The sequence below is a fragment of the Pantherophis guttatus genome, chromosome 8 (assembly GCF_059756535.1).
Source record: "Pantherophis guttatus breed Tessera chromosome 8, ASM5975653v1, whole genome shotgun sequence".
In the NCBI taxonomy this organism is placed as follows: Eukaryota; Metazoa; Chordata; class Lepidosauria; order Squamata; family Colubridae; genus Pantherophis; species Pantherophis guttatus.
This window is the reverse complement of record NC_142070.1, coordinates 67341869-67356430: the sequence shown is the minus strand read 5'-3', so window position 1 is coordinate 67356430 and position 14562 is coordinate 67341869. Positions and strand designations below refer to the sequence as shown.

Genomic DNA, 14562 nt, shown 5'->3' with positions numbered 1-14562 from the left:
ACACACACACACACACACACCCTGCGCTCAGCAGCCACTTAGACTGGCTTTGCCTTCTTGCGCCCACCCGAGCCATCAGCTGCAAGCCAAGGAGGATGTGGGGTGATGATCGTGTCCCTATCTCAAAGTCCCCATGACTCCGGATGGGTTTCGCAGTTGTGTCTCTGAGTCAACACCGGGGAAGGAGCAGAAGGGTGGCCAGCTGCCCCACCCACTAGTCCTTCTCTGGCATTGGCTCAGCCGGCAGCGCAGCAATGGGCATGGTGGAGATCGGGTGATGGGTCCAACCACAGGCGGCATGGCACCCCCGTCTGACCTCCGCCACTGAGCCAGGCTCTCCAGCTGCCACAGGGGGAGGTGGCGATGCCCACAGTCCAGGGGATACATGCAACTGGCGGAACAAGCCATGAGGGTTTGTCAGCCCTGCTTTGATGGCAGCCATGTGGTCACCTGCGCAGGCAGCCCATCCCCCTACCCTCACCGGCTGCTGGTCCACCAAAGCCCCGCCAGCTGCACCTGCTCATCCAGCGGCTCCCAGCGGGAGGAGCCCAGGCAGGGTGGCAGAGTCCGCGCATTTGGAGGCTGAAGTGGCCCAGTCAAGATGCTGCCACCACCACCCACACATACGCGCCCTCGTGCCCTGTTTTGGGCCTGGAAAGGTTCCTGCACCAAACTTTGCCGACACGAACAGTCTGCCAATGCTGCTCCTCCTCCTCCTTCCAGCCTCGAGCTCCAGGCAGCATCCAGCATGGCCATTCATGCCGGTAAAAGTTGGTGCAACCCTCTCCAGCCACTTCTTCCAAGGGAGCCACTTCCGGCACGCGTGCCATAGGTTCGCCAACACAGCTCTAGGGGTTGACTGACTAGTTTTGTTGCTATTTGTTCTTTATAGGCAATTTTGTCCATCAGTTTCAATCAGCAATTTGCGGCTGGCTAGAACATCAATTCCTGATTATTACTACTACCAGTAGCGTTGAGTACAGTAAATATTAAATAGAAGTAGCAACAAAAGCTGTGGTTCATAGCTGCCAGTGGTCAGAGTCATAGTGATCTGATATTACAGGTAGTCCTTGACTTATGACCACAATTGAGCCCAAAATTTCTTTTCCTAATGTCCTGAGACATTTGTTAAGTGTGTTTTTTGCCCAGTGGTGGGATTCAAGTAATTTAACAACCGGTTCTCTGCCCTAATGATTTCTTCCAACAACCAGTTTGCCAAACTGCTCAAGAAGTTAACAACCAGTTCTCCCGAAGTGGTGTGAACTGGTTGAATCCCTATTCTATGATTGGTTTTGCCCTATTCTATGATCTTTCCTGCCACAGTTCTAAGTGAATCACTGCAGTTGTTAAGTTAGTACAGGTAGTTCTCGACTTATAACAGTTCATTTAGTGACCTTCAAAGTTAGAAATGGTGACATGACCATTTTTCACACTTATGACTGTTGCAGCATCCCCATGGTCACATGAACAAAATTGGCAACTGACTTACATTTATGATAGTTGCAATATCCTGGGATCATGTGATCCAGGGGTGAAGTGCTCCCAGTTCAGACCGGATCACCCGATCCAGTAGCAATGGAGGTGGTTGGTTCAGAGAACCGGTAGCAAAAATCCCTGCCTCCCCCCATTGCCCAGCTGAGCCGCGCAATCATCAGAAGCTTTTTTTTTATTTTTAAAAGCATTTTTTCTACAATCTCTTTGGCTGAAAAAAATGCTTTTAAAAGTAAAAAAAAAAAGCCTCTGATGATCGTGCGGCTCAGCTGGGATCATCAGAGGCTTTTTTTTAAAAAAGAAAGCCTCTTCCGATCAAGCAAGTCAGCTGGGATCGTCAAAGGCTTTTAAAAAGAAAAAGAAAGCCTCTGCCGATCAGGCAAGTCAGCTGGGATCGTCAGAGGCTTTTTTTTAAAAAAAGAAAGCCTCTGCTGATCAGGCAAGTCAGCTGGGATCATCAGAGGCTTTTTTTTAAAAAAGAAAGCCTCTGCCGATTAGGCAAGTCAGCTGGGATCGTCAGAGGCTTTTTTTTAAAAAAGAAAGCCTCTGCCGATTAGGCAAGTCAGCTGGGATCGTCAGAAGCTTTAAAAGCATTTTTTTTACAATGGTTTTAAAAGTTAAAAAAAAAAAAGTTGGCCACGCCCACTCAGTCATATTACCCTCACCACCACCAAGCCACGCCCACATAACCGGTAGTAACAAATTTTACATTTCACCACTGATGTGATCCCCTTTTGAAACCTTCTGACAAGCAAAGTCAATGGATAAATCAGATTCACTGAACAAACCTGTTACTAACTTAACAACTGCCGTGATTCACTTAACTATGGCAAGAATGGTCGTAAAACGGGGCAAAACTCACTTAAATGTCTCTTAGCAACTTAAATTTTGGGCTCAATTATGGCTGTAAGTTGAGGGCTATTTGTATCATGGCTGTTAAGTGAATGCACCTTCCCCAATGACTTTGCTTGTCAGAAGGTTATAAAAGGTGTTCACATGATTAACAGAATAACAGAGTTGGAAGGGACCTTGGAGGTCATCTAGTCCAACCCCTGATCCCGGTCCACACGTCTTAAAGCTGCCAAGTTTGAAGACCTCTGCTTTAGATCCAGGAAATGATTATTCAGATGAGGAGAAGTGAAATTACAAGACCATTCCATCACCATTCTCTGGATGCATCCAGTCAGCCTTTCTTAGCTAGCTCAAATAAATCAAGTCAGATAAGGGTCAGGTAAGCATGTGATGAGGGAACGGTGATAAGTGGTTATATGGCCTCAGAAGCTGAAAATGTTCCCATGCAATTAGATTAGATGATGAATAATTGCCCACCACAGTACAACTGCATTAAATGCTGGGTTCAAATCAGTATGAAGTTGAACAAGAAGGGCGCATATGTTTCCCAATGAGTCTTTGAGAACTCCAAAATTGTTTTTTTTTTCTGAACGGTGCTTGAACATCCAATAGGCTTCTTGTGCAGTTATTTGAAAATCTAATGGAAGTCATAATTATTTTTTTCAGTGTTGAAGATTATTATATTTCCTCAGTGAATATTTAACTATTATAGTGTGAGTTAGGCTTGGGGTAGATTTCCTATATAATTGTAGGCTTCCCTGTAATATTGTTTCATCACACTGATAATAAATGTTCCTGTGCCACATTTCAAAATTTTGTGTTAACAATAATTCCTTTCTAAGAAGGTTTTGCTTCTTTATTTTACAAATCAGGATCTCATCCTATTTAAAAAGGTAAAGGTTCCCTTCGCACATATGTGCTGGTCATTCTCGACTTTAGGGGAGGTGCTTATCTCTGTTTCAAAGCCGAAGAGCCAGCGCTGTCTGAAGACATCTCCGTGGTCATGTGGCTGGCATGACTAAACACCAAAGGCACACCGAACGCTGTTACCTTCCCACCAAAAGTGGTCCCTATTTTTCTACTTGCATTTTTACATGCTTTCGAACTGCTAGGTTGGCAGAAGCTGGGATAAGTAACGGGAGCTCACTTTGTTACGCAGCACTAGGGATTTGAACTGCTGAACTGCCAATCTTCAATCGGCAAGCTCAGCATCTTAGTCCCTTATCCTATTTATCCTATTTATTTATCCTATTTATTCAATTATAAAACCATTTCCACTGAAATGGTTTAAAATCTGGTTTCATTGTAGTTCTTCACACAGTTGCAGCATATAGAGAGACTTCCTTTTTATTTTGCAAAATAAGTTAAATACATCAGAAAAATTTATTAGAGTGAATCTGTTTATTTTGTTTAATAAGTAGGTATCACTCAGTTGCATTCAGATAGTAAAGAAACAAACACACACACACAGAGACACACATAAGTTTGAGGTATATATTGTTTTGGAAGTTGGATTAAATTTTAGGGCGGGTATCTAGTCTGTTTCCACTGGCCGAATTTTCATTCTCACAACTTTGAGAGAGTAATCTGATGGCCGAAAGGGTAACCAAATCACCCCATTTTCAATCTCATAAGGAGCATTGTTCCTTGGATCATACTGACCCCCTGAGTAGTAAATACCATTAAGATTAGCAGCTTGGCAGTTGTTATACCACCAGCCACCTCCATACACCTCAGCGCAATTATCCTCCCACTGATCACTGTCTTGGTCATAAGTACTAAATTTCATGTTAGTGTGAGCTGTATATTCAGTGCCATCTTCCTCTGAACCTCTGATCAGGGCATCCCCTGCTGTCCCCTTATAATTGGAGACTCTGAGTCTATAACCTTCTGATTCAGAATCTATGTGTATATTATATTCTGCATAAACTTTATCACCCTCCCAATCTTCTAGTTCAACCCGAAGGACAGTATCTTTTTGGGTCAGGATATGGAGATTTTCATTGCCCAACCAGAATTCTCCCCTCCCTTTGACATCCAAGCTTCCGAAACCTTTCTTGTAGTCTTCCCAGGTCCGGTTAAAATTCAATGACCCATCCAATCTCTGTTGGATCAGAAGCCATCCTCCCAAAGTAGTCTCTTGGTCGCAATAAACTGAAAAAACCTTAGCGGATCCTGCTGGCGTGATTCTGAAAATGCCACTTTGGGCACCAGAAGTGTGTTTTTGGTGGATATCCTCACAGTCTAAAAAAACAAAGTTGATCAAGTTGACAGAAGTTTTCAGTTAAGTTTTATTACAAGCTCACAGGTATCCAACAGTAATATTGCTGAAGTCAACTGACTATACTCAATGTTGTGCTACATGGAAAGACATATTGCATCGTCCCCCACCCGAAAAGTACACTACAGATTTAAATTTATTACCTCTGGCATTCTGTATGGAACTGCCTTGCTAACCAAAGACTCATGATAAAAACTCAATGTATCCCACCTTTCTTAAATGGCAACAAACAGACACATGGCTTTCATTAACTGAACAATGTCATGGATTGCAGTATTTGTGTCAGTTTGGTTGCAAACTTCATTTTCGCTCCCTCCACAATTATTTTCCATGAACTGGATGGATACCTGTCCCGATGTTGCCTTTCCCATGCTCTATGTTTTCATCATGTTGTACGTCTTCTGTTTCAATGACTCTTCTTGACTTGGTCTCTATGATTGTCTTGGTGCTGCCTCCATGGGAGATATGGTCAAAACTTGAGAAGTCATCAAATTCTCCCTCCCCTATTTCTGAAAAAGCGTCCCCTTCCTGTACTCTTCTGTGGCTGAGTTCGGAATCGGCATCTGGATGGTGGGGAACAAAGTCATGAGAGCCACTTCCGCCACTTCCACTACTGAAAGCTTCTTTAATGAAACCTTGCAAATTAGAACAATCGGAACCATCAGGAGTTTTAAATTCTTCAATGGTCTCTTCTCGTAAACCGTCAGGCCCACGAATGACTTTTTTAGTGATGGTTTTGATACATGTACGGCTGGTATGAACTTCAGTAGAAGGTCTTATTATTGCTTTGTTTATAGATGTTTTTCCAACCTCTCCTGTTCCGGAAGCAGCATATTTAGTGTCTGCTAAGGATCCTTTAGAATCTTCCAATACTACCTTAAACACCTTTATACTGTCAAGTATGTTTGCTTCCTGTTCAGTCAGAGGACCAGATTTATAGTGACTGGGAGCAGTAGAATCCTTCACTTGTGTTATTTTCAGGGACTTGATGGGAACAGCTTCTTCTTCTGATACCAGTTTAATGGCATTAACTTGTACGAGCTGCTTCTGTATGTTTCCATAACTCTCAGTGTCCAGATTGTAGTTGAAAAGACGAGCACACGATCCTTTGCAGCCACGTATCTTTATATCAATGTCAACCTAGGCCATAAGGATTTGGAGGGAAAAAATGTAGAAATTTGTAAGTAAACATTGATTACTAAAATTCTCCGAGTTGTAACCCTAGTTGCAGGGGTGCTATTCAACAGGTTCTGACGGGTTCTGGAGAACCGCTAGCGGAAATTTTGAGTAGTTCGGAGAACCAGTAAATACCACTTCTGGCTGGCCCCAGAGTGGGGTGGGAATGGAGATTTTGCAATATCCTTCCCCCAGGAGTGGGGAGGGAATGGGGATTTTGCAATATCCTTCCCCTGCCACACCCACCAAGCCACACCACACCGACCAAGCCACGCCCACAGAACCGGTAGTAAAAGCATTTGAATTCCACCACTGCCTAGTTGCTGCACCATAACATTAAAAATAAGGAACGCTTGTCAAGCCATTGCTGATCATAGCTCCATTGCTACTTGAAGGAAGGCCAAATTCTACCATAAACGTAGATGGGCCATCTGCAGCCATTGAGTTATATGTAGCTTCATTTCACATGACCCTGTATAATTTGCAAAGTCCTCTGAAAACAAATTGCAGATATTAAATATCCTTTCCCTAGCAGTCTGCTGCAAAATTTAAAAAGGAATATAGCTCATCCATGTTACTGCTGATTCACATTTTTGGTCTTACCTACCAATATATTATTTAACATAATAAAATAACATAGTAAAATGTTGCTGCTGTGAAACAGGAAGGAAGGGAGGAAGGGAGACTATCAATGACAAACAATCATTTTCTAACCCCACAATGGTTCTGAAACTGCCTGAGTCGTTGAAACATATAACCAAGGGTGGGCTGCTGGGGGTTCGGAGGGGTTCGGGAAAACCTCTAGCTAAGATTCTGTGCAGTTCGTAGAACCCCCAAATTCCACTCCTGGCTGGCCCCACCCACCCTGCCACGCCCCTTCCATGGAGTCCCCATGCTGCCTGTTTTGGATGCAGGTAAGTGCAGGGTGTACACGGAGGCTTGGGGAGGGTGAAAAACAGGCCTACAGGAAGTTTGGGAAAGCCAGAAATGGGCCCGTTTCTGGCTTCCAGGTGGGCTCCGGAGCCTGGGGAGGCTGTTTTTGCCCTCCCGGAGGCTCGAGGGAAGCCATGGTGCAGGAGGCCGACTAGGCCACACCCATCATGGCCACGCCCACCCAGCAACCGGGCAGAGAACCCCTTGCTAAAATTTTTGAAGCCCACCCCTGCATATAACTGATAAAAAGAAGCATTGGGAGATATTTGCTCCAGCATTTTAAAAAGATACATCTTTTAAAAAACAACAACAGAACTCACCTCTAAACGTTTCAACTCTCCAACTTGATTCTGGATTGAGTTCTGCAAGGTTTTAATCCTTTCTACTTTATCAGCAACTCTCTGTTTAAGTATCACCAACCTCCTTCTTAGATCATCAGATATTTGTCCATAGTTCTTATCTAATTCTGAAATAAAAGAAGTTAACGTAGCCGCAGCCCTTTATACAGTGTAAGCGATCTAAAAAAAAAAATGCACTAACCAAAACTACACAGCCTTCATAGTTTGATGTCTTTAAAATTAGATGGAACCATCTGTATAACAGTCAGTACTACTCAGGGGTCAAATTCAGCTGGTTATATCCGGCTCAGGCAAACCGGTAGCAGAGGCTGCGGGAGGCTCCGCCCACCCGTGCGGACATGATGATGTCACTTTTTTGTAATGATTTTAAGCCTCTGCGTATGCGCCGAAGGCTTTGCACATGTGCAGACGATGGCTTGCGCACATTTGCGAACAGGTAGAGAAGGTGAGTGAATTTTACTCCTGGTACTACTCTATATGTGTTTGTAAGACTGGATAGAGACTTAGAGATAGAATACTATATCTGCAATTCCTCCTTAATGTCCTTTCCTTTCCCTTCTAGGTTTTTTTTTTTTTAAACGAAGTATAGCTATGGACTAAGATTGGAATCTCTCTACTATGTTCCCTTCAAGAGTTCATCCCATCTCTTGTGGCTTTTTTCTCAGTCTATCATCCCAAAGCATTGTCTCTCACTCACTGTGGTTCCAATTAATATTGGGCTACATCGTTATTTGTAATATTGGAGTATATCATTGTTTGTGTTTCTGTTTTAGGTGCAGCCTGTCAAATAATGAGTGGGTAGCTTAGAAATGTATTAAGCATGTCTAATTTGGAACAGGATTTCCTCTTAATACTAACCCAGGTGTTCCAGAGATGGCACTGGAAAATAAATGTATTGGTCTGAAAGCATGGCAAATAATTTTCAGAAGGAAAAGTGAAAAAATAATGCACTGGAAGAAATACTTTTCTAAGATTTGGTTAAGTAATTGGTAAAAACATTTTTGTGATCTGGAAAATAACTGAAACAGCCCAGAATTCGTTAATAGTGCTTTTTACCAATGTATGTCAAATAGTTTTAATTCTGAGGTAAAACAAATATGTTTTTTTAAAAAAAGAAATAGCTAACAGTATTTAAACTCAATTATTTTATGCCAGCTTTCCCAGTCTGCTCTCCAGATACATTGAGGATAAAGAATTCAAAGAATTTCATATACATTTAAATTACAGAAATACAGATTAAAAGTGTTGGAAGGGACCTTATAGGTCATCTAATCCAATTTCCTGTCCAAGCAGGAGACCCTACACCATTTCTGACAGATGGCAGCCCAATCTCTTCTTGAAAGCCTCCAGTGATGATGCTCCCACAATTTCTGAAGGCAAACTGTTCCATTGGTTGACTGCTCTCACTGTCAGAAAATTTCTCCTTATTTCCAGGTTGAATCTCTCCTTGTTCAGTTTCCATCCATTATTCCTTGTCTGGCCTTCAGGTGCTTTGGAAAATAGCTTGACCCCTTCCTCTCTGTGGCAGCCCCTCAAATATTGGATGGCTGCTATCATGTCTCCCCTGGTCCTTCGCTTCACTAGACTAGCCATGCCCAGTTCCTGCAACCATTCATGTATGTTTTAGCCTCCAGTCTCCTAATCATCTTGGTTGCTCTTCTCTGCACTCTTTCTAATGTTAAGGTTAACATCTTTTTATAGTGTGGTGGCAAATTTTATGGGCATTTTAAAAATCTTCATAAAACTGTGATTAAACTCACCTTGTTCACTGGGCAGATATCTTTCCAGATAGTTAAAAATTTCTTGTTTCAAATTATTAGATGACTTGTAACTATTTTGGCTATCCAAAAGTGCCTTCTTAATATTTTCTATCCTGTTTTGAAAGTCATCGTTTGTTTCATCTATCAGTCCTTGAATCCTGCAACCTGAGGGACATTTAATGCCCTAAATAACAGAAACAAAATAAAAGGTTACATAAAGTAATTGACAAATAAATGACAAATTTTACAATTGATAAATGTTACAACGTATAGATAGTCCTCAGGTTATGAACACAACTGGAACCAGAATTTAGGTCACTAAGCAATGTGGTTAAGTGAGTCCTGTGTTGTGGTTGTTAAGTGAAACATTAAGGGAATCCAGCTTTAGACTGACATGTCTACTCAATCATTGTGGTTTACTATGGCTTACCATATCGTGTGCACCCAAACTGTGGTTAAAAACCTCTTGTACAGATTTGTATATTTCATGCATATTTACTCAAAAGTAACTCTTTGTATTAATTAACTTTTTGTTCAACGGCAATGGCTCCATTATCCCCTCTCAATTCATAAATTAATATTTGTGTGGAAATGCACAAGTCAGTATGACTAGGTTTGTTATGTGATGACTATTTTTTGAAGTTGTGCAAAAAAAAAAATCTACTATCTGGTTAGTTATTTTTTCTCTGGAGAGGAAAACAATTACAGGGAGTCCTTGACTTATGACCAGAATAGAGTCCAAAATTAATGTTGCTAAGGGAGACATTTGTTAAGTGAGTTTTGCCCCATTTTATGACCTTTTTTGCCACAGTTGTTAGGTGAATCACTGCAATTCTTAAATTAGTAATACAGTTGTTAAGTGAATCCCTATTGACTTTGCTCGTCAGAAGTTCGCAAAAGGAGATCATATGACTCCAGGACACTGCATAACCGTCATAAATGTGAGTCCCTTGTCAAGCATCCAGATGCAAATCATATGACCAGGGGGATGCTGCAACGGTCATAAGTGTAAAAAATGGTCATAAGTGTGTAAAATGGTCACTTTTTACAATGATATTGTAACTTCAAATGGTCACTAAGCGAATTGCTGTAAATCGAGGACTACCTATAGTTAAAAAAATCCATGATGGATGGCTGAATAAATAAATAGACTTATTAAATTCCATTTCTTTCTTCCCTTGTGTGACAAAGAAGGTATCGTATTATACTCCAGTTTACTCCAGTTTTTCTTCTGGAGTAATTAAATTACTTGTTTGCTTCTCTGCTAGTTCTCACAAAACACTTATCAGCCAGTGACCAGGTTAACTGTGCTGCAGCTCTTAGGAAACTGAGCAGAACTGTGGCCTGAACTATTCCTAATCAAGCCATTTCTAAAAAATGTTTCTTTAATGCTTTGTTTTGCATGAGTCAAAAAGAGGGCTGTGAAAATATTTACAGACCCCTTGCATCCTGGACATAAATTGTTTCAACTCCTACCCTCAAAACAACATTATAGAGCACTGCACACCAAGACAATTAGACACAAGAATAGTTTTTCTTCGAATGCCATCACTCTGCTAAACAAATAATTCCCTCAACACTGTCAAACTATTCACTAAGGCTGCATTACTATTACTATTGCTATTGGTCTTCTCATTGTTCCTGTCACCCATCTCCTCCCACTTGTGACTGCATGACTGTAACTTGTTGCTTATATCCTTGCGATTTATATTGATATTAATTGTTTCCTAGTATGATTTGATTGCTTATTGTACCGTATGACTGTCATTGGGTATTGTGCCCTGTGATTCTTGACGAGTGTATTTTGTCTTTTTATGTACACTGAGAGCATATGTACTACAGACAAATTCCTTGTGCGTCCAATCACACTTGGCCAATAAAGAATTCTATTCTATTCTATTCTATTCTATTCTATTCTATTCTATTCTATTCTATTCTATTCTATTCTATTCTATTCTATTCTTTTGATTAGTTTGGATAACTTAGAATAACATTTTTCAACCAGGAGCTTTCTACAGGAGTTGATATTCATATATACCTATATACCTATATACCTATATATATATATATATAAGCACATAGCAATGAGAAACAATATGATTCGTCTGCCATTGGCTTTTTGTTTTCTTTTGGCTTACCCAGTCCTCATCGGCACATATTGGCCAATCCTTATCAGATTTGCAGTCCGATTCAGCTTTATGTTCTACAATTCTGGGACCACGCAACACGTCGTCAAGTGGTGGAGGGGAGGATTCATTACTTGTCACCTGTGATAAAATAAGTAAAGGAGGGTAAAAAAAAGAGACCAAATTAAGGCTGAAATTAAAGGCTGAAAACTCACACAGTAATAAAATAATTCCTTTAATAAATAATTTGTACCTTTTAAATCGATAATCCTTAGTATTTGCTAAAAATAATCAACTACATTTAGACTGTTCTTTTTTGAAATAAATAGGTAACACTCATTCAAAGAAACAAAACCCATAAAGTCTCAAAGAGAGACTCCATCTCTGACAATAGGTACTTACTTCCTAGTTTTATAAATATGGATTGAGTGATTAATTTCACTACTCGGGAAAAAAAAATCCCCTTTTCCTATAAACAGATGACATTACATTAGAATTGCTTGATTAGGGTCCATGTAAACAAACAGTAACACATAATCAGCTTTAATTTAAATCTCATTGATTTCAATAGGATTTCAATGTAGCTCACCTGTTGGATTCAGGCCATAGTGTTCTTAGTGGTAAATTAACATATTACAAAATACATTAAATATTATGAGTTGGATATTGAAATTAGCAATTGCAATACAGACTGCAATACAAGTATGTTAGATAGCTCAACTTAACTCTCCATTTAATTAGGAGACATATTTTAATTTCTGTCATGGGACTTTCAATTGTGAAGTGAATGGATTGATATACAGAGAAATTCTTCCTTAATATTAACTATTATAGTAAAAATAGAAAAATAGAACGTTAAATGAAGTACAGCTTTCTCAGTTCAGATGCTGACTACATCAAAATGCACATACTGTGATAATTCTGATAAGTTCATGTACATTTTGAATAGTGTGTATAAGCTGTGTGTAGTTTATTTCAAATACAAAATAATCTCTAATTCAAACCAAAGGATTTTCAACTAGTATTGTAAAAAAAAATTATAATACAAATCATGATGTCACAAATTACTCTCCACTGGGACTATTCCTAGAATTATGTTGTTTCTGATGTAAATGAAGATCATGTCCTATGAATAGGATTATTGGATTATTGATAACAAATAATTAAACCTGAAATAAAAGATTAAAATCAGCAATACTCTATCCTTGTTAAAACGTTACCAGGGATTACAAAATAATCAATGAATCAGTGCAAGAGATATAGCTAACAATGCTATATCTCTTGGACTGCCTTTTTATCACGTGAACCGGATTTAAACAGCAGCTATTGAAATGACTGTAATATGCTGATTACCCGAGTTCCATTGTCCCAGATTTTTTCTTTAGATTACATCAGAAATCTTTGAAATCAATGGAACTTCTAAGCAGCCATATATAGTTTTACAATATTAGTTTTACGGTAATGCATTTGTAGTTAAGTGCCCCTGTGTGAGCCTGACTTCTGATAATTGTATGAACAAATGTTAGCACGTAAAAATATTTTTTCTTTATTTAATATTATAGATGACATGTTCAAACATGTCATCTAGATTTTGTATAAAAATATAAGGGAAATGCATATGAATAATGTATACTGTATTTTTAGTCAAATATTTATAAAGCACCCACAGTTTCTAAGCAAGCAAGATGGTAAACAGCTTTTGTGAGCATTTAAAATCACAAAGACACATCAGGATATGAGCTACATCGCAATATTCTTCTGGGTACCCGTCAACGCTCCAGAGATGGAATTACTTATTCCATGTAAGTCATTGAACATAAACAGGAGTTAAATGTGGCAGTAAGATTTTTACACATGTGCACACAAAGGTAAATACAATTTTTTATCAACAAACTTCCAAGTTGGTCCAAGAATTATACCACCCCTAAGAGAATATTTGAAGTGGAAAAGCTGTTGTTCTTGATCATATTATAGTGTATTTGATAGTGAAGGGATGAAATATGTAGCTGCTTAAATAGGCAAGCAATAAAAAGAACAGAAATCAATACAACCAGTAAAGGAAAAAACAACTAGATAAAATATATTCATACCAAAGTGATGCTGAAGGACAGCAGTGCACAGAGAATTCTTAGCTGAAACATCTTCAGAAGGGTATGGATGTAGCACAAAGGAATAGCCTTAATTTAGGCATTTTTGGTTATATTTCTATCTTTGTCTTGTCAATCCTCCTCCCCTTCCTTCATTAATGATTAGTTTCCTTCTGTTTACACAGGCATATTGCAATCTCTGAGTTTGGCGACCCAGCAGCTCTTGCACAAGCTCTTCAATTTGTTTTTTTTTGACAGTCTACTCTAATTGCTCAATGCTAGCAAACATGGAAGGCAAGTCATGATTGCTCCAACCATATTCCTGGAACTGAGATTGCCTAAAGGTTGAAGTGAGTCATTTCAGGGTAAATTGTAGAGAGGAATCCAACATTAAGCACAAAGCAAATGTAATGTCAAACAAATGCTATTTTTTTTTGCATTACAGGAATATGTTGCAGAAGATAATTTGTTCTCAATCTTTTATACCTCATTGTAATATCTAGATCTAGATCTAAGAGATCTCTGGAAGGGCTCTCTACATGGAGCTCCCCTTGAGGAGCACCCGGAGGCTCCAACTGGTGCAGAATGCGGCCACGCGGGGGATTATGGGAGCGAGGGGGTGATCCCATGTGACACCTCTCCTGCGTGAGCTGCATTGGCTTCCAGTTGTCTTCCGGGTGCGCTTCAAGGTGTTGGTTACCACCTTTAAAGCGCTCCATGGCATAGGACCTGGGTATCTGCAGGACCGCTTCTGCCGCCGATAGCCTCCCACCGACCAGTATGCGCCCACAGAGAGGGACTCCTCAGGGTGCCGTCAACCAGGCAATGTCGGCTGGCGACCCCCAGGGGGAGGGCCTTCTCTGTGGCAGCTCCTGCCCTCTGGAACGATTTGCCCCCGGAGATACGAAGGATATCGGATCTCCGGGTCTTTCGCCGTGCCCTGAAAACTTTTCTTTTCCATCAAGCAGGGCTGGCGTGAACCCCCTCCCCCCTTTTTAGTCTTTTTTAGTTTTTTAGTTTTAAATTGTCATGGGGTTTTAATTGAATTGTTTTAAATTGGGCCAGTTATGTAATTCTTTTAACAATTTTAAATTTTGTATCGGCATGTGTTTTAGTTCTGGCTGTTCACCACCCTGAGTCCACTAGGAGAAGGGTGGTATACAAATTGAAATAAATAAATAAATAAATAAAATAAAAATATTTGTACAAATTCTGGAAGATTTTGTCTGTCTGACTGACTTCTTATCCTACTCTTCCTTCCATCCCTGTAAGGGAGGTCCCTTAGTCCCTATGAGACAATAATGGAGGAAGTGTAAACACACAAATAGATCCTTTTTTGAAGGGGATCTCTTGAATGCCATCTCAGAATGAATGAATTTAACATGAAATGAAAAAAAGTTATATATATATTTTTTTGGGGGGGAGTTATATATCTCCCTCCAGAGGCTGGGTAAGATGCAGTCAAATCTAATTAAAAGGTGGTTTTCAAAAGGCAGC

The 14562-nt window shown here is 40.0% G+C and overlaps 1 protein-coding gene across 1 annotated transcript; it reads right to left on the bottom strand.

The window, feature by feature from the left end:
* Nucleotides 1-3725: 3725 nt before the first annotated feature.
* Nucleotides 3726-13150, bottom strand: FGA (fibrinogen alpha chain). Its single transcript, XM_034411448.3, has 6 exons — nucleotides 13069-13150; nucleotides 10991-11119; nucleotides 8853-9036; nucleotides 7054-7199; nucleotides 4949-5764; nucleotides 3726-4627 (listed from the first exon to the last, which is right to left on the bottom strand). Exons 1-6 carry the CDS (start codon nucleotides 13117-13119, stop codon nucleotides 3878-3880), a joined length of 2076 nt encoding a protein of 691 aa, XP_034267339.1. The 5' UTR covers nucleotides 13120-13150; the 3' UTR covers nucleotides 3726-3877.
* Between the last annotated feature and the right edge of the window lie 1412 nt (nucleotides 13151-14562).